The sequence below is a fragment of the Sus scrofa genome, chromosome 1 (assembly GCF_054392235.1).
Source record: "Sus scrofa isolate SSC_HxYL_T2T_F1_AM1 chromosome 1, Sscrofa_HxYL_maternal_Yorkshire_Landrace_v2.0, whole genome shotgun sequence".
In the NCBI taxonomy this organism is placed as follows: Eukaryota; Metazoa; Chordata; class Mammalia; order Artiodactyla; family Suidae; genus Sus; species Sus scrofa.
In genome coordinates, this window is record NC_139383.1 from 271691675 (window position 1) to 271711492 (window position 19818).

At 41.7% G+C, this 19818-nt stretch overlaps 1 protein-coding gene across 5 annotated transcripts in view; it reads right to left on the minus strand.

Moving 5' to 3' along the window:
* Positions 1–778: 778 nt before the first annotated feature.
* FBXW2 (F-box and WD repeat domain containing 2) overlaps positions 779–19818 on the minus strand; it is a 32398-nt gene continuing 13358 nt past the window's right edge. For 3 of the 5 annotated variants that reach the window (XM_084994248.1, XM_084994236.1, XM_084994259.1), the window contains 5 exons: positions 18866–19060; positions 16239–16372; positions 12759–12845; positions 11985–12154; positions 779–5956 (listed from right to left, as the gene is read on the minus strand). In XM_084994248.1, coding sequence (XP_084850374.1) covers positions 5668–5956; positions 11985–12154; positions 12759–12845; positions 16239–16372; positions 18866–19060 — 875 coding nt within the window. In that variant the 3' untranslated portion in view covers positions 779–5667. The remainder of the gene's footprint in view (positions 5957–11984; positions 12155–12758; positions 12846–16238; positions 16373–18865; positions 19061–19818) is intronic. The other 2 variants (XM_084994264.1, XM_084994244.1) reach the window with 1 other exon arrangement.

Sequence of the window (19818 nt, forward strand, 5' to 3'; positions counted from 1 at the left end):
TCAATTACGTTAATAAATCTAGACTCCCTCTGTTGATAATAAATCTAAGGAGTCATTAAGGTGGCTGAACAGAGGAGCCATGTGCTCAAAAAACTTGAGGAGACACCCTGGAAGCAGAGTCCATGATGGCTCAAAAGGCACACATGAGTGGTGAAGGGGGAGGACAGAGGTCCAGGTCCGGATCGAAGGGACCAAAGTAGGCAGAGAATGGGAAAGGAAACAAGACAGAAAAAAAACCCAGGTCTGTGGAGGCTAAATGTCCTGGCCCCAACCTCATCCTCACCACATACTACTCCTCTAAGCAATGAGCCGCTCTTCCAAGCCTCAGTTCTCATCTGTAAAACAGGAAGGACAGTCTGTTCTATGATGGTGCTACCTGGGATCAAAGGCACAGGACCATGTCAAATGACAAGGAGTCTTATAAATGTAAATTAAGAAGAAAGAATGGACCAACTTGGGGATGTGCTGAACAGAGGGCAAAAGAGAGGAAGCTGACTCCAAGGTCTTGACCCTGCCTAATGGTACTTTTCCCACTTGCATCTATTCATGAAGAGCACCAAAATCCTTGTTCCCCTTCTTGGATCTCATTCAGAAATCACTATATTGTTGAGCTACATTCTAGAACATGAAGAAAGATGTAAAAGAACAGGGACAGCTTAGATCACTTGAGGGGCAGGTCCATTTCTAAAAACGCCTTCTAAAACACGCTTGCTTTTGACAGGTTCCCTCGGGATTGGCTGGGGGGAGAAAGCAAGAAAATAGTCTTAACTACAGAATGTAATTTTTAAGGAAATGCAGCTTTATTTCTTTCAAGTACAAACAGAACTTGGGCGTGGCTAACCAAACGTTGCCTAATTGAGGGAACTTGCTTTAAAGTAAAGGTATAATGATTTATATTAGCACAATCACTCACGGGTAGAAGAATGCTTCTCTGATGCATGAAAATAACCTCTCATCTTAGAGAGACATCTTGTTCCACAATCACTCCACTATGTGCGTAAGCAAGCCCTTTTCCCCTGCCCACCCACCCCACAGAGACAGTTCAAACATAAACGTCACGTCATTCCCCCCCCCCGGATCACAACATACATCAAATGAGTGAAACGTGAGTTCCACATCGCTGTAGATGTCGGATTGGTGAGTCCAGCCTTTTTCAACCTGAGCCTTCTCATCAAGAGTGTACTAAGTCGAAATTAGTGAAATATGGCTGTTCACCATTTGAGTATACAGACACCAATGATGAGCTTTTGTCATCTGAATTCGTAATTTTCCAGGTTTAAATACAAGAAAACACATTTTTATTTGAGCATGTTCATGAAGAGTGGAAGTAGCTGTGAATTATTTAAGCTGCAATAAAGGAGGTTTTGTTATCACACTGGTCAAGACTGAAGTACTAGTTTTAAGCAACTAAGCCATTCTGGAGAAGACTGGAAACACACTGAAACAACTTTGACAGCAAAGGACCTTTTTGCCTTGAGCATGATCATTCAGCCTTACTAGGCTGACGGGAATGGTACAAAGACGATCTAGTAATACATTTGAGGGTTTATCCTGAAAAAAATTCACTTTCCTAGAATAGGCACAGGGAGCCTTGGATCAGGACACTGCCAAATGATGGCTGGCAGGCATTTCTGTCGAGGATGCTAACCTGTTCCCTCCTTCAGACACTCTATCTGGGGACTGTAGAATTCTCAAGAGTGTCTTGGTTGTCTTAAATATCTCGGCAAGCACCAGCATAACCAGGTAGGAAGGCTGTGTCAAGGGGACAGTCCTCAGGGGCCTCTTCCCCATCCTGACAACTCTATGGCCCTAAAGGCACAGGTGAGTGTGCCCTGGCCCCGGCTGCATCCTAGGGTAGCAATCTGACTGCACACTTCCCCACAGAGCACGGCAAGTGGCTCAGACAACAAGGCCCGACAAGGGCCCAGACAAGGAGGCATGGAGAGCTGGAAGGTGATGGTAGGAAGATTCACCTCTAGGCTCCCAAGAAGCCAGGGCAACAATCAGGGCTTAAGGAGCTGGTGAGTTGGCCAAAGCAACATGTGAAGCCAGGCTCCACTCTCCTTAGCTGCTTCTGTTTGGTCAAAACGTTTCACCTAACAGAAACAATTTCTTCATATCTAATAACATAATACTGTTTCCTAAGTATTTCTTTTCTCCCTAAAATGTTTTACAAAGGCAGAGCAGTAATCATTCTCCTCAGAGCAGATACTAGAATGAGTATATAATCCTCACTCACATTTTCTACACATTTTCAATGGCCAGAACAGATTCATTTTAAACTATGAAAAATGAAGCGTACACCTTAAAATTTAATAGCAATATTCTCCACCTTCCATTTAAAAGCTGTCCCTTCCTGTGGAACTCCTTCGAAGTCTAGACCCTCTCCTGGAAGAAGTCTTCCGACTTCTCTGATAGGTCTAAGAGGTCAGATTAGATAGAACTGGTTTAGACAACACTTATTACTTCAAATGATGGGGCTGGCTGGAGGAATCTCCCTTCTTTTGGAATGGGAACAGAATCTGCTAGAATCTCACACTCAACTCAGCTCTGAGGGACCCCATCCTCCCACTGGAGCCTGAAGATGTGATGCTTCCCCATATGAACCCGAGAGGAGAGCAGCCCCCTTCTACCACAGCAGGCTCACTCAAGAAACCTCCATATGCCGTAGGAGCAGCCCTAGAAAAGGCAAAAAGACAAAAAAAGAAAAAAAAGACATCCAATGCTCATAAAGGAGGGAGTTTATCTGCTCATGACTGAAGAATTTTTCAGATATGAGAATGTTCACAAAAGAAGGAAGCAGAAGTCAGTGTGAGGGCAGACAGCCTCCAACACCATGAGAGGAGACTGAAGGGCCCCCCACCCCCTGCTCTTGCTGCCTCCCCATCTTGCTTTATTTTTTTTAAAGGATGAGTTAGTTTACCTATATATATATATATTTTTTTTTTGGGGGGGGGTCATTTTAGGGCCATACATGACACATGGAAGTTCCCAGGCTAGGGGTCCAATTGGAGCTATAGCTGCAGGCCTACACCACAGCTCATGGCAATGCCAGATCCTTAACCCACTAAGCGAGGCGAGGCCAAGGATCGAACCTGCATCCTCATGGATATTAGTCAGATTCGTTTTCTCTGAGTCACGATGGAAACTCCCTAGTTTACCATATTTATAACAGCTGGCAATACTATGAAGAAATCTAGCATCCATAAAGCAATTAAATAAAATGCTCAGGTGAAATAAAGACCTCTGTGAGGAGGAATCAGATTTAGGACTCCAAGCACTGCCTTCAAAATCAGCTGCGCCACCTTGATGCTAACCTCAGTATTCACCACCGAAACGTGAAATGGGATATGCTACACGGGCTTCAGGTTTGTCATTTTCAAAAACTTTTTCCTACAATTGACTGTAATTATAATCGCTTGCTCTCTGAAGCTACTGGATATATCTGGGGGTGAAGTGGGAGTGGGGAGGGTCATTAATCAGTAATCTCAGTTTTTTGCTCCAGCTGGATGAAAAGGAACAAGTCATTTACCCTCATCACTGTCCAAAGCCTCCTGAGGCTCCTGCCAAATGGACCCCAGCTTCGAATCTGGTTGCATTTCTTAGAGGACCAAGCAGAGCTCACGCAGAGAACTCAATGTGAAGTAGATTTGGGAGGATGGAAAAAGATTTTGTTCCTTCACCTAACTCCCTTAGAGTCTCAACATGGGTATTAACTAAATCTATCCTTTAACCAACCATTAATTCTCTAAAACCCTAACTTCGTAGCATTCAGAGGGCCATTGTCAAGCTCTAGGCTGATGAGGTTCTGGGAGAGAGATGTCCCCAGTGTACTTTCAGGCATTCTCAGCTCTGCCAGCAACCCTTTTCCTACCTGAAAAATGTAAGTGCTTTGTACCATAATTAACAAGAATGAATACCTCATATTCCCAGGTAGAAGCTCTCACTCAGGTTCCAGCTCTTAAGTTCATCTTCAAACTACTATCCTGTCAGTCTGTGAATGAAGTGCCCCCTCCCCCAACTCCTCTGTACACAACAGGGAAGAGGTGAATCTTTCTGATTGCTTGCTCCATCTACACTCTCCCTAATGTTAGTGAAAACCATGTTAAGACATTTCCACTTCTGAATCACAGTTATTTTCTAACTTTACAGGAACGAGAGGATGGAGAATAGCCTGTACAGATGTTCTGTTCAGCACACTAAAACTTAAATTCTCTTCAAGTTACTGTCAATATTTTTTAAATTAGGGAATTACAAATACAATCCTGGATTCCTAAGTCCTCCTGAAAATCAGAAGACCTGACAATTGGGCTTGTCAGGGCTGCATAACTGGCCTGTTAGAGACACTGGCACTGGTGTAGTACTTCCTAGCTTGCTGCCTGCACTCAGCTACATTATCTGCATGGTTCCCCTGGGTGGGTGAGTTTGCAAACCCTAATCTAGGGCAATTCCTTCATTTTCAACAGAGGGTTAAGCTGCCTGAGGCTACACATCAAGTCACAGACAAGGGAGAGAGGAAAGTCAGGGTTGGGCTCTTTCTTCCTGATTACAGCACAGTGCCTCTCCAGAGAGCCACAAGTCCCATCAGCATTTCCGCCACCAATCACCTACATTTACTTCAAACTGGAATACGTTAACATTTTCCACATTCCCACTTATCCACTCCTTTTCATATATTTGATTTCCTTATATAACTTTGTATCCGTGATTTCATTTATATCAGTGATTCCATTTATATATTATCTCCAAACCCAAAGAAACAATGAATTAGCAATCAGAAAAAACTGCAATGTCAACTTTTGCACACCTTAGCAGATGCAGGACCAGAACCTTAGAAATCACTTAGCCTAATAGCTACCTATACAGATGGGGAAAATGGGGCTCAAAAGTATATGCCTAGGGTGCAGGGTTCCTTCATCTTCCAGCTCAGAGCCCCTCCTGCTGCACCATGTCACCTCTATGCAGTCACCTAGGCTGCAGGGGACCAAGGACCAGCTGCTCCACATCCAAACAAAAACTACAGAACTTCCTCCTGTCTCAGACATGATCAACTTTGACCCTGTCAAGAACTAGGGTTTAGAATGTGTTACAAACCATCAATTTACAGAATTAGATTTGCACTAGAAGACAAATTTCCTTTAGAACTGGTATTTGGTGGAGAATTTACAAGTGTTACAGGACTTGGTGGTCTTTGTAACACAGGCTGTTATAAAAGCTAAGCTCCATGTGAGAAAGTTGCTGTTAACAACATAGCACCTTTGCTTCAACTTCAAAAGAGAAAAAGGCAATGGTAGAAAGCTTTAATAAGAGACTGAATATGTTTTTATAGGCAACCAATTAGCAGATTAATGAGCGATTTGAATTTCTATACTTAAAACCAATATTCAAGAAAGATGAGCCCCAAATGCACCCTCTTATCCTGACCAACATAACTAAGTACAAATGAAGTCAATGGTGCACCCCATCAGCATGCTGCAGTATATGTCCATAAAACAAGCCCTCCCCAACCCGAGCCCTGGCCCCCTGGCAAACAGAGATAAATGATTGTGCACTGCGTGATGATACCATTAGGTGAGAACTTTGGTTCATGCAGTCGGCTGCCACAGAGGTTGCACTCAAAACCCGCAGCCCTGGGCCCAAAGTCAGTCAGCGGTGCGGCTCGTGGCCTCAGCTGTGCTCCTTCCACAACACCAGGTGAATACTGTGGTCAGGCATGCTGGTGGCAAAGACCAAGCCCGTGTCATTGTGCCCATCCAGTCCATTGAGCCAGGACGCTTCGCCCGCCAGGAAACTGGAGCCTCTCTTGGATTTCCTATACTCTGGCAGAGGCCAGCGGCTAATCAGGCTCTCTGTCCGCAAGTCCATGATATACAGGTAGCGGTTGTCAAACAGCAGGGCAAAGATATCTCCAAAGCCAAGCAAGGCCAAGTTTGCTATCTCAGGAGTCTTGATGACCCTACAAGGATGAGAGTTAAGAAACATGAACCAGAAAGCAACTGTGCTTCTGTTTATGCTACTTTAATCTTTTCTGGAAACATTTAAAACCAATATAAAATTCAAGCAAATTTTGAATTAAATGAATTTCTTTTTATACAAGGGAAAATGTGAAGATAAAAAGCTCACCCTAATTTAGAAAAAAGGCAGCAGAGGAGTTCCCTTATGGTGTAGCAGGGATCTGGCATTGTCACTGCAGCGGCTTGTGCTGTTGCTGTGACACAGGTTCAATCCCTAGCCTGGCAACTTCCACATGCTGCAGGAGCAGGGGGAAGAAAGGGCAGGGGGGAGAAGAACCCTTCATAATGATATGATAACATGTGCATGTAAGGAATGAACATTTATAAAAGCACAAAATTCCCATCTAAGCTGTAAAAGATCTAACAGAATACCTTTTTTTTTTTTTGTCTTTTTAGGGCTGCACCCACGGCATACGGAGGTTCCCAGGCTAGGGCTCTAATAGGAGCTGTAGCTGCCAGCCTACACCACAGCCACAGCAACTCAGGATCTGAGCTGAGTCTGTGACCTACACCACAGCTCACGGCAATGCTGGATCCTTAACCGAATGAGCGAGGCCAGGGTTCAAACCCGCAACCTCATGGTTCCTAGTCGAATTCGTTCCTGCTGCGCCACGACAGGAAATCCATGATTATCTCATTTAACACTGTCATTTCTAAGATGTGCAAACTGAAGTCCAGCCAAGGTAAAACCTCAGCAAAGGATTTACTAGTTAGTTACCAGTTAGAACAAGAGTGTAATACTCAACCTTACCATTAGGTAAAAAGACTTAACTCATCGAATCCTATATATATATAGTCACCCCTTGGTATTGAGGGGGATTGGTTTCTAGATAGACCCCCTTAGGTACCAAAATCTGAGGATGCTCAAGGCCCTTACATAAAATGGCGTAGTACAGGAGGCCCTCTGCATCCATGGATACAGAACCCACAGATGCGGAGGGCCCTGTACGGGCCCAGGGGAACCTCCCCAAGCCCAGAACAAAGACTGAAAACCAGGTAACTCAAGGGCTACAATATTGGGCAGGTAGAAAGCACATAGGTTCCGCTCTAAAAACAGTGGAGGCTGAAAATATAATGTTCCCCAAATAATTCAGAAACACTCACTAATAACCAATTCATAGTAAGTCAGAGAAAACTGGGAGAGTTGGGAGGACAGCTTTAAGCCGCTCAGGCTGGCAGTTACTAAAGCACTAATGACAAAGGCACAAAGTGGAAAAGACCTTGCTAAACAGAATGACAAAAACCCCTCAGTCTCTGTTATGGACTGTTTAGTAAGGTGAAAAGTTGATGTCCTCCTTAGAGGTGCTAGGAAAAGAGCTACAAGACAGGGGATGTACAAATTCTGCTCCGTGATAGTAAGTTTGAGCCCATGTGAGAGAGGTCACTTCAGCCTACATCTTAACAAGGACACTGCCGACTAGTGCATGTTCAAGAGGCCAACCAGAAGGGACAGGGCTGGTAACCAGGACAATGTAAGAGCTTCAAAATATTATCCTGAGATGGGGCAAGAAAGAACTGGCAGGGAAGCTAGACATGATGTCACCTTTAGACAGCTTTGAAGGACATGGGAGAAGCCAGGCATCAGGGGCTCCAGCAGAGAGAAGGAAGGTCAAAGGGAAAGTTACACAGAAGCAGATTTCAGTTTGGTATCGGGAAGGGAGGGGACTTAGCAGTGAAGACGAAGACCTGTTCCTCATACTCAACTGATCCAAAACCAAACTTCTTAGCCAAACCTGTTTCTCTTTTTTCCCTGCTTGCTCATTCACCCAGCTGCACAAGCTAGGAAACATGGCAACCACCCAACTCTCAAATCATAAACCCACTCATCATGATCTACTGATTTTATCTCCTAAATTTTCCTTCATTTATTCACTACTACCTGAACTGCCACAACTCTGATCCAAGATACCGCCTTCTGCCTGCATTGCCAACAGTTTTCAATTGGTCTCCCCAAATCTGCTCTTTGCCCCTTTCAATCAGTTAACCTCACACTAAAATCTAATCCTATCACCACCTCATTTAAATGTTTAAGTCTTTCCATGGCTCTCTACTGCTCTACTCCTATCTGCCATCTGCCTTCTTTCAGTCTTTCAAATGCACTGGGCTCCTGCAGTCTCAGGGCCTTTCAACAGATGGCCCTCTCAGTCCTACGATGCTTCTCACTGCAAACCTGCCCCCACTAGTGAAATGCATCCACACATCCTTTAGGGGTCAGCCCAAATCTCCTCCTCAAAGCAGCTTTTCCTTGCTCCTCAAACTAGGTAGGGCCTCAGAGGACCCTGTATGATGTTGCCTACACCAACCACAAAAACATCTGCATGTAGTCAGCTGTCAGCATTCCCTCCCACCAGTTAGTAATCTCCACAAGCTTGTTAAGTAACTCTGCTGGTTCCCAGAGTACATCACAATGCCTAACACACTGGTTAGGTAAGTATCTGCTAATGAACAGCACAGTGAGCACAGGCAAATACAGATTCCTATAAGAGAGACACAAAGGAGCTGGGGAAAATGGCAAGAAAATCTAGTAAGTCCCACATCCTCAAGGCAAGCAGAAAATAACGAGAAACTAAGAAAGCTGAGTGGCCAGGGGAAAGGACTTTAAGCCTGGGGAAGATGAGCTGACTCCAAAGACTTGAGCACAGATGTGTTACAGGACAGAACTCAGATCTTGACCTGTCAAGAGTCAAGCACCCTCTACTTTGATTACTTTTACTGTAAACAGACATCCCTGCTGTGCAGTCTGGGCCCTTGAACCTACAAACCCTGCCTGTTGTACTGAGATAGCCTAGCTCAAGAGATTGCATCACAGCTTTATGGAGCAACATTCTGCTGTCTGTGCTTTGCTTCTTTTCCACTAGCATCAAAGCTTAAGTAACACCACCGGGTCCTGGCAACTGAGGCCATAGGATTTGTACTGAGACTTCAAAATGAGGTTGGTTTATTGCTGTTTGAGGGGGAAAAGCAAGTGATAAAATAGCCCTTTCCTTCTCAAGGAAAAATCTGAATCTAGCATTTGCTAGCAGCAAATAATCTTGCAGGTTTTTTGTTTACATCTAATATATCCAAACACCAAAAACTAACAGAAATTTCATCTGGGACTATGGACTCTGTATGCCATTCTGAGTAAGAAGTAGACCTGAGAAAGAGAGATAGGGATCAAATTAAAGAGATTCTATGCATTAAAAAGATTATGAGGAGTTCCCGTGGCTCAGCAGTTAGCAAACTTGACTAGCATCCATGAGGATGCAGGTTCGATTCCTGGCCTCACTCAGTGGGTTAAGGATCCAGCGTTGCCATGAGTTGTGGTGTAGGTCGCAGACGCAGCTCGGATCCAGTGTTGCTATGGCTCCGGCATAGGCCAGCGGCTACAGTTCCAATTGGACCTCTAGCCTGGGAACCTCCATATGCCTTGGCTGTGGCCCTAAAAGACAAAAAGATCAAAAAAAAAAAAAAAAGATTATGATACCTCTATTCCACCTTACCTTTGCACCCCCTCTTCCAAATTTTAATTAAAAACAAAAACAACACTAACGTTAAAGATCTGATTTTCCCATGATGACTATAGTCATATCTGTGGGAAACTGGTTCCAGGACACCCTCAGATACTAAAATGCATGGATGCTCAAGTACTTTATATGAAATGGTACAGTCTGCATATAACCTAGGCACATCCTCCCATATACTTCAAATCATCTCTAGACTACTCATAGCAAAAACAATGTAAACACTAAATAAATAGTTGTAAGCACAATTTAAATGACATGAAAATAGTTGTATTTTCAATCCTCAGCTGGTTGATCTGTGGATATATATAGAACCTGTGCCAACCTTTTTTTTTTTTTTTTTTTTTTTTTTTTGTCTTTTTGCTATTTCTTTGGGCCGCTCCGCGGCATATGGAGGTTCCCAGGCTAGGGGTCGAATCGGAGCTGTAGCCACCGGCCTACACCACAGCTCACGGCAACACCGGATCGTTAACCCACTGAGCAAGGGCAGGGACCGAACCCGCAACCTCATGGTTCCTAGTTGGATTCGTTAACCACTGCGCCACAACGGGAACTCCCAACCATCCTTGAATTTCTTTGCAAAGAATCAAACACTTTCAAAAGTTCCTTTTCTCTGGCTTGCTGGTACCTTAAGCACATGCCTGCTGGATGATCCAGTCATGGATGGATGGATGAAGGGATACTGGATGAGGATGAGCTGTGGGATACTGGAAGGCCCTTATCCTCTCTCAGCTTCAGTTTGTCCATCCATAAAAGGACTAATGTTTTCTAGGATTTGTTCCAGTCTTTTTTTTTTTTTTTTTTTTAAACAAAGTATAGTTATCAATCATTTCTAGAAATTATTCTAACATCTTGGAAAGCTAACTGTTTAGAAGTGTAAGTCTGGGAGTTCCAGTTATGGCTCAGTGGTAACAAACCCAAACCCTGATGACCCAGGTTCGATCCCTGGCCCTGCTCAGTGGGTTAAAGTTCTGCTATTGTCGTAAGCTGTGGCATAGGTTGTGGATGTGGCTTGGATCTGGCATTGCTGTGGCTGTGGTGTAGGCTGGCAGCTGCAGCTCCAATTTGACCCCTAGCCTGGGAACTTCCATATGCCTTGGGTGCGGCTCTTAAAAAAAAGAGACAAGAGAGAAAGAGAAGTGTAGGTCTGATTCCAGGAAGACATAAATGGGGTTGTAACTTTATGACCAGAGGGACAGGGCTACCAAAGTCTTGTTGGCTAGTAGGATCAGATTCCATACAAGTTCACCTCAAACAGTCATGCGTAAAAACAAAACAAAAGTTCAAATTTCTGCCCCCAGGTCAGCACTTCCTGAATCATGCTATGGAAGACTAATTCTGTGAGCTGTTAGTTAGGTGCTCCTCAAAACAAGGGCTCTGTGCACAATACATGTGAAGTACAGTAGGTTTAAACAAATTAAAATAGGGAGCTTCTCGGACCTGTTAGTAATAAAGACTTATCACGTCCTGTGCTAGGTCCTCATTACAGGCATTTCATTTAATCTTTACGGTGAGAAAACTGAAGCACAGAGAGGTTAAGAAACTTTCATAAAATGACACAGCTCATAAGAAATGGAACTAGGTCTTAAACCAAGGTTTATTTATCACCAAAGTAAGTTCTCTCTCTTTTTATCTTTTTAGGGCTGCACCCGTGGCATATGGACGTTCCCTGGCTAGGGGTCCAATCGGAGCAGTAGCTGCTGGCCTACACCACCAGAGCAATACCAGACCTGAGCCGTGTCTGTGACTTACACCATTGCTCACAGCAATGCCAGAACCTTAAATCACTGAACGAGGCCAGGGATCGAACCCGTGTCCTCATGGATACTAGTTGGGTTTGATATTGCTGAGCCACCACGGGAATTCCAAAAGTAAGTTCTCTTAATCACCATGTGGCATTGGCTTCCATCAGCCTCCACTATGCTAATGGATACTGCCAGTCTCCAAGAGAGGTCTATGGTATGCAGTGAACTACCAAATTATTTGTCCACAGACCTCTTTCTATTTATTTCTTTGGAGAGAAATTCTGCAGGCTGTAACTTTCTCTAAGTACTTTTGCCTTTCAACTTGGCAACAGAAGGCCACCTGATCCCTCAATGAAGAATTTCAACTGACAAGGAAGTAGAACTTAAAACATTAGAATCAGAGAAGACCTGAAAGATCGTTTCATCTAAACTCTTTTTTCCTAGAAAAACTGGAAGGGGAATTCAGAAATTCTGAAAGGGAAAGTAAGTCAGAGTAAAAGGGATTAGAACCTAGACCTCTAGATTCTAACATGTAACTCTTTCTAATTTAATTACTGCCTTTAAAACATTTTTATGTGTGAGATTTTCAGCATCAAACTCTGTTTATAAGTGATGGAATAAACATTTCCCAAGTTACTAAGTGGTTCATCCAAATATTTAGTCTTCTCCTTATTACTGAACTTCAACAGACGGTTAAAGGTAAAGATCCAAGGAAACATTACCTGAGAATATCATAACTGGCAAAGTCCCACTGGTAGAGACCCAGCGCTGAACTACAGACAATGTATTTGCCATCAAAATGAAGTCTTGGCTGCAGGCAGATACTTCTATCCTCAGAGACAGACAACGTCTTTAAGCACTTACAGTTAATTTCTCTCCCAATTGGCCAAATCTACAGATAAAAGAAAATTGGGAAAAATGACAGATCACATCACCATAGAAAAGCTTCTCCTTAAACAATGTGGCTTTTGTTTGCTGAAGTCAGATACTAAGTGAAGGAAACTGCAAAGACCACAGGTTTTACAGCTGAGGCATGGGTTCAAATTCTGATTCTGCAGGTTTGTGTTGTGTAACCTTGAGTAAAATACTTAACTTCTCTGAACTGAGGTTCTTGCAATGTAGATAGTTAATGCCTACCACATGCAACAATTTAAAAGATGCAATAAAAATATATGTAAGAGTGCTCTATAAACTTTTTACGAATTGCTTTATTATACAAATAAATGTTTGTTTTCATACTTTAGATCGACAAATTGAGGGAGACAGGAGATATGCGTCTTAAAAAAAACAGTAAGAACGTGTTGAAGATAAATTTCTGTGGATTTTTTTCCCCTTTATTTACAAATCAGTTAGAAACTGCTGAGAACATAGAGATAATAAATACTTTTTTCAATGGATTTAAGATGGCTTAAACTAAAGATATTCCCGCCTCCCTTGAAATAGGGCCCTTGTGCCACACTTTCATGAGGCAAATTAGTGAAGGAAAAAAACCTTACCTTGATCTCATATTTGTCTGCACTTAAAAGGATATAGTCTCCAGGGCTGTGCAAGAGAGACTTGACTTTGCACTTCTGCAAAACCACCTAGAAATAATAAGTATCCATGTTATAGAAAGATCCTTTCAGTGCCGTTCCTATATCCCTTCTAATTAAAATATGAAAGAGCTCAAAACGATATGGTACGTGAGACTAGCTAACCTATAACTTTATGTTAACTATAAATCATGCTAACTTTTACTAAGAGTTTTACTATAACCAGATTATCTAAATCATCAGGATCTAAGTGTCTAACGTTGGCAGCATTTACTCAGCTTCGTCTGGAAGCCAACATTAGGACTCATTTTAAAAATTATAAAATATGGGAATTCCCATCGTGACTCAGTGGGTTAAGATCCCGAATAGTATCCATGCGGATGCAGATTAGATCCCTGGCCTTGCTTAGTCAGTTAAAGGATCTGACCATTGCTGTGGCTGTGGCACAGGCCGGCAGCCACTGCTCAGATTAGACCCCCAGCCTGAGAACTTCAAATGCCGAGGGAGCAGCCCTAAAATGACCCCAAAAATAAATAAATAAATAAAAAAAAATAAAATATGACTTTATAAAAAAGTATGAGGACTGGCAAAGAAAAAAGTCCACACGCAAAGTAGATACAAATGAACTGTTTTCTTAAGCACGAGCACTGTAAAGGGAAAAGCACTAGACTCAGGACCAGAATTCGCCACGTGCTGACTTTGCAACCCTGGGCAGGACCATCTAACCTCTTTGTTTCTCAGTTTCCTGTTCATCCATTTCTCCTATTCCCCACACCCCATGCCATGCCTCTAGCAACCACCAATCTATTCTCTATAAGCTTGGCTTTAAAAAAAAAATAAAATACAATTTTTAAAGGTTACTTTCCATTTACAGTTATTAGAAAATATTGGCTATATTCCCAGTGTTTACAATGCACACAATAATTTGTACCCACCCACTCCTCCAGCCTAGCTTGGCTTTTTTGTTCCCCTTTAGATTCCACATGTAAGAGAAATTATGTGGTATTTGGCTTTCTTTGACTTATTTCACTTAGCATAATACCCTTGAGTTTCATCTGTGTTGTCATGAATAGCAAGATTTCATTCTTTTTTATGGCTAAATTATATATACATATATATATGTGTATATATAATATATATATTGAACACACACACAAGCACATCCACTATCCACCCATTGATGAACACTTGTTTCCATATCTTAGCTAATGTAAACAATGCTGCAATGAACAAGAAGGTGCATGCATCTCTTGGAGTTAGTGTTTTCAGTTTCTTCAAATAAATATCCAGAAGTGGAATTGCTGGATCATGTGGTGGTTCTATTTTCCATTTTTTGAGGAATTTCCAAACTGTTTTCCACAGTGGCTCCATCAATTTACATTCTTCCAAAGTGCACAAGAGTTTCCTTTTCTCCACAACCTCACCAACACTTGTTATCTCCTTTTTTTTTTTTTTTTTGATAGCAGCCATTCTAACTGGTGTGAGGTGATGCATTTGATTTGCATTTCCTTGATGACTAATGATGCTGAACATTTTTTCATTTACTTGTTAGCCATCTGTATGTCTTCTACAGAAAAAAATGTCTATTCAGATCTGTCCATTTTTTAATCAGGTTGCTTGTTATTGAGTTGTAGGAGTTATTTATCTATTTTGGAGATTAATCCCTTATCTGATACATGACTTGCAAATATTTTTTCCTACTTTGTAGGCTGCCTCTTCATTTTGTTGATGGCTTCTTCTGATGTGCAGAATTTTTTTTAGTATGATGTAGAACCACTTACTTATTTTTGCTTTTGTTACATTTGCTTTTGGTGTCAGATTCACTAAATCATTGCCAAAACCTATGTCAAGGAGCTTACTGCCTACATGTTTTCTTCCAGGAGTTTTATGATTTCAGGTGTTAAGTTCAAGTCTTTAATCCATTTTGAGTTATCTTTGTATATGACAGTGGTTGAGTTTCATTCTTTTGTATGTGGCTGTTCAGTTTTCCCAAAACCATTTATGAAAGAGACTGACCTTTCCCCATAGTATATCCTTGACTCCTTTGTCATCAGTGATTTGACCATATACATACGGGTTTATTTCTGGGTTCTCTATTCTGTTCCATGGATCTATGCCTGATCTGTGTTCATTACTATAGCTTTGTCATAATTTGAAAACATGATGCCTCCATGTCTATTCTTTCTCAAGATTGCTTTGGCTTTTTGAGGGTTTTGTTTTTGTTTTGTTTTGTTTTGTTTTGGTGCTTCTATATAAATTTTAGGATTGTCTTAATTCCCTGGAAAACGTCATTGGCATTTTGATAGGGATTGCATTAAATCTATTGATTGCTTTGGGCAGTATGGACATTTTAACAATACTGATTCTTCCGTGAGCACAGAATAGCTTTCCATTTATTTGTGTCTTCTTCACTTTCTTTAATATCTTGCAGTTTTCAATATATAGGTCTCTCTTCTCCCGGTTAAATGTATTCCTAGGTATTTTATTCTTTTTGATGCAACAGTTTTATTTCTTTTTCTGATAGTTCATTACTAGTATATAGCAACATTTTTGTGTATTAATTTTGTATCCTGCAACTTTACTGAATTCATTTAGTAGTTTTAACAGTTTTTGATGGAGTCAAGGGTTTTCTATATATAACATCAAGTCATCTGCAAATGGTGACAGTTTGACCTCTTCCTAATTTGAATGCCTTTCTTTTTCTGCTCTGGCTAGGACTTCCAATTTTATGTTGAATACAAGTGGCTAGAAAACAGCACAATGTTCTTTTAAAGAGACTGACTATACATTTTCCTTTGTTCCACGTGCAAGCATCTTCTTTTTCAAAATGAAAATTGCTTTTCTGATTTAAAAAGAAATGTGTCTATCCTAAAGGGAAAAAAGTTCTCACAATTCCACAAGAAATAATCACCGTCAACAGTTTGGCGCAAAAATACATTCAGAAACTGTTACCATACTTGACATAGTTTTCTGTATGTAACCTGTTTTATTTGCTCCCTCTACCCACCTAATATATTGTGGGTATCCTTCCAGGTCCATAAGTCATTCACTCATTAAACTATCATACTGAATGTCTTTTTCATGCTGGCCACTGTTGGACACCACCATGCTTTGTGGTTGCATCTATTCCATCTTACAACCCACTAACACATATGAGGCATCACCCACAGCCTCCATCCCACCTCCAGCAAGAATGACAGCAAGATTTCTTTCTTTTTTTTTTTTTCTTTTTCAGATGCTTCTGTGACATATAGAAGTTCCCATGCCAGGGATCAAATCTGAGCCGGGTCTGTGACCTATGCCACAGCTGGATCCTTAATCCACAGTGCTGGGCCAGGGATTGAACCAGCACCTCCACAGAGACAAGCCAGATCATTTGCCCACTGTGCAAGAGCAGAACTCCTCCCCCCGCCCCCTTAAAACTTCTTTTATAAGTTTTCCTACCTTGGTGACCCACTCTGTGTGCCCGGTCAGCGTGTTCAGGCACGTCCCAGCAGATAAAGCCCATACTTTCACAGTGAAGTCTGCAGAGCCACTCACCAAGATGTCCAGTTCATCGTTGTAGTCGACGCTAAACACTAGTATATACAACACACACAAAGTTAAAACATGCCATTGCCTATGGGTCTTTTATAATAGAGTTCAATAACATTTATTCTCCCTAGCTGCCCAAATGCATAATTTCTCAGCCAGAACTTCTGTCAAGAATGGTGCTTAATGGAGTTCCCATCATGACTCAGCAGTAACAAATCCAACTAGCATCCATGAGGATGTGGGTTTGATCCCTGGCCTTGTTCAGTGCATTAATGATCCGGCACTGCAGTAAGCTGTGGCATAGGTTGCAGACAAAGCATGGTTCCTGCGTTGCTGTGACTGTGGTGTAGGCCAGAGGCTACAGCTCCAATTAGACCCCTAGCCTGGGAACTTCCATATGCCACGGATGCAGCCCTAAAAAGGCAAAAAAAAAAAAAAAAAAAAAAAAAAAAGGCACTTACTCAACCAGCAATTTTATGCTAAAAAATAAATCCATTTCAAAATTCTTGTTATTAATACAGCTTATTATTCTAAGGATGAAAGGTCCCTGGAATAATACAAGCTCTAATACTTGTGCTAGCTTCAGAGTGAGAGGTAAAACCAGTGTAGGAGATAATGGTATTTCTTCTCATGACTCTCTGCCTGATACTACTCGTAACTTATCTAGCTTATGCAGGGACAACATAGGTGGACCTACTCAGATTTGCACTATTTATTGCAGGATGATAAAATGTGAAGAATATAAGCTGCAAAACAATACCCATACTCAAGAAAAGCCAATGTAATGAGAAAAACAAAACAAAAACTTCTAAGGTCAGACTGAGCCATTCTTTCAAACTGTCTGAATCCCACCCCCCCGCCTCCTTTTTGGCCACATCTAGGGCATACAGAAGTTCCAGGCCAGGGATCGAACCAAGCCACAACAGTGACGACACCAGATCCTTGACCCACCAGGCCACCAGGGAACTCTCATGAATTTCTTTGCAGTTGTATCTCCAGTACCTAAAACAATGCCTGAGTACAGCAAGTACTCAAATACTTGTTTTTAAATGTCTGTCAAGCTTTAAAGGAACACTAGGGACCCAGAGATGAAGACAGTAGTTGTTTCTTTAGGGAACTCAGTCTAAGTGAGGGGTGGAGGAGGAAGTCCAAAAATAAATAAATGTTTACCTCTTGCTAGGGAAACACCAAGGAGAATGACTAACTCTGCCCAGGGGTATCAGGGAGGACTTCAGGGAAGAGGCGATATTGGAGATGGGCCCTGAAGGATGAGTAGAATTATCAAGAAAAGAAAGAGAATATTGCAGGTAGAGGGAACAGCAAAGGCACGGAGTTAGGAAAAGCCACAACAATGTCTAAGGAACAGCAAGGAGGACATTTTTGTGAACAGGGCTCTCAAAGTGGACCAGGTACATAATCACCCGGAAGTCAGTGTACACCCCTTGACACTGGAATGTTACACTCAGCTTAATATATAAGTTCCATGAAAATCATATACCTCCAAATGTTAATTTCTGTAACAAACAAGAGGTAGCAGAGCAAACTGAAGAAAAATGTGTAGGATGACAAACAGAATGTTTTTTTGCAATAAAACAACTAGGTTTACTTTAAAGAACTATTGAACTCCAGGTTATGGTACAAGGAATTCAGGACCTAAGGGTGAATATGATAGGCAGGATCCGTGTCCTTCTGGAGCTTACAGCTTGGTGGGGAAGCCAGGTTATCACACTTACTTGTATGATGAGTGTTATACAGTTATTGGGAAACATAGAGCAGAGGGACTCAACCTGTTTAGGGAGTCCAGGAAGGCTGCTCATAAATGTGATGCTCACGCACATAGACTGTGATTTGCAGGAGTTAATGCAGCGGGTAAATGGAGGAAAAGAAGAAGGCAGTTGCTGCACAAGGGACTGGGAACTAGATCAATGTGATTTCTGCACAAGGCTCCAAAATACAATGCAGAGAATGAGGGAGAAGCTCAGGTTTGAAGGCTATACTCAAATGACCAGTCTGTATAAACCAGGCTGCTGTAAAATTATTAGGAAATATGCAGGTATCTTTTTTTTTTCATCTTATTTTTGGACAATAGCTTGTTTTAATCGTCAACCAAACTCCAATTTGATGTAATCTGTGTAGTCACTCCAAAGGATTTCCAGTCCTAATTCCACAAATAAAATGAACTGAACTTACAAGTGTAGCACTTACTCAATTTAGAGGTATGGAATTTGATAAAATAAATAAAACTGATCAACTGTTCACGAGGATATAAATGAGAAAGGGGAAGAGGAGAACCGCCCTACCCAGTATAAGGGTATATAGAAAGGTTTAAAAATAGGCCAAGAAAAAGCAAAGGTTAGATAGAATTCCAAATAATAACAACTTGAATAAATGGATTAATTGTAGTGACTGAGAAAGAAGCTGGGGGAAAGACAGGTTAAATTAAAAAATAAAAACAAAAAAAGATCACATTCTTGGCTCCTGGCTTTAAGGAATGAGGTTAAGGCAACTGTCAAAACCCTTGAAGAAATGCAACCCACCCGCCCCCGTGTGCCCCCGGAAGTGCTGGGTCCTGGCTCCGGAACTCCATTCCCAGCAGGCCACAGTGTTGTCAAAGGAGCCTGTCACAAGCTTCTGCTCATCAAACTTCACCGCTGCACAAGTGTGGGTCTGGATGCCATAAACACACTGCCCTGTGCTCACATCCCATAGTTTTGCAGACAAGTCATCTGACCCTTCAAGAGAAAAACAGGGAGGTTAATAAGAGAACAAATACTAAATAAGGAGAAGCAATTGGTAAACCATGGCACTCTTAAAGAAGAACCTTAACAGCTCTCCCCTAGCACCCCCACATTGGAGCTAAGAAAAACCAAAGCATGGAGAGAGTACCACAACCTGCCCTGGGTCACCAAAATGGTATTAACAGCCCAGAGACTGAACCCAAAGCTTCTGGTTTAGTTCTTTTCCCTTAACTTTCCAGGCTACAGAGGACTGTTAGATTAAAGCATCCCCAACCCTAACTTTTCCCAAATCTTTGGCTATTATGAGCTCTCTGATTTACGAGGAAAGTTATGGGTATTACCTACGACTTCATGTGTACACTTGCAGGCCTGTCCACTACCCAACAACTCTGAACAAACAAAGAGTGTTGAATAGTAAAGCTGTCTGCTGGAACACATTCTAGTCTAAGGCAAGTCAAAGATAAGCCTCCAGATCACTGGTTAACTTCTGCAAACGCTAACTACTAATTTTTTGATTCATCTTGAAACATGTGAAGGAACTTCAAAGAAAACTGGACACAAATTATCCCCAGACATTCACAACAACTCAGTAAAGAGCCTGTAAAACCTCTTAAGATTCTGTAGAGAAAAAAGTAGGTTTTATTTCTGCCTCTGATGAAAATATTATACTGATTATGGTGACAATTCAGGATTTTCTGCCTTAATCACATTTAAAATCCTAATGATTAACTCGTGGCTCACAATTCACTTTT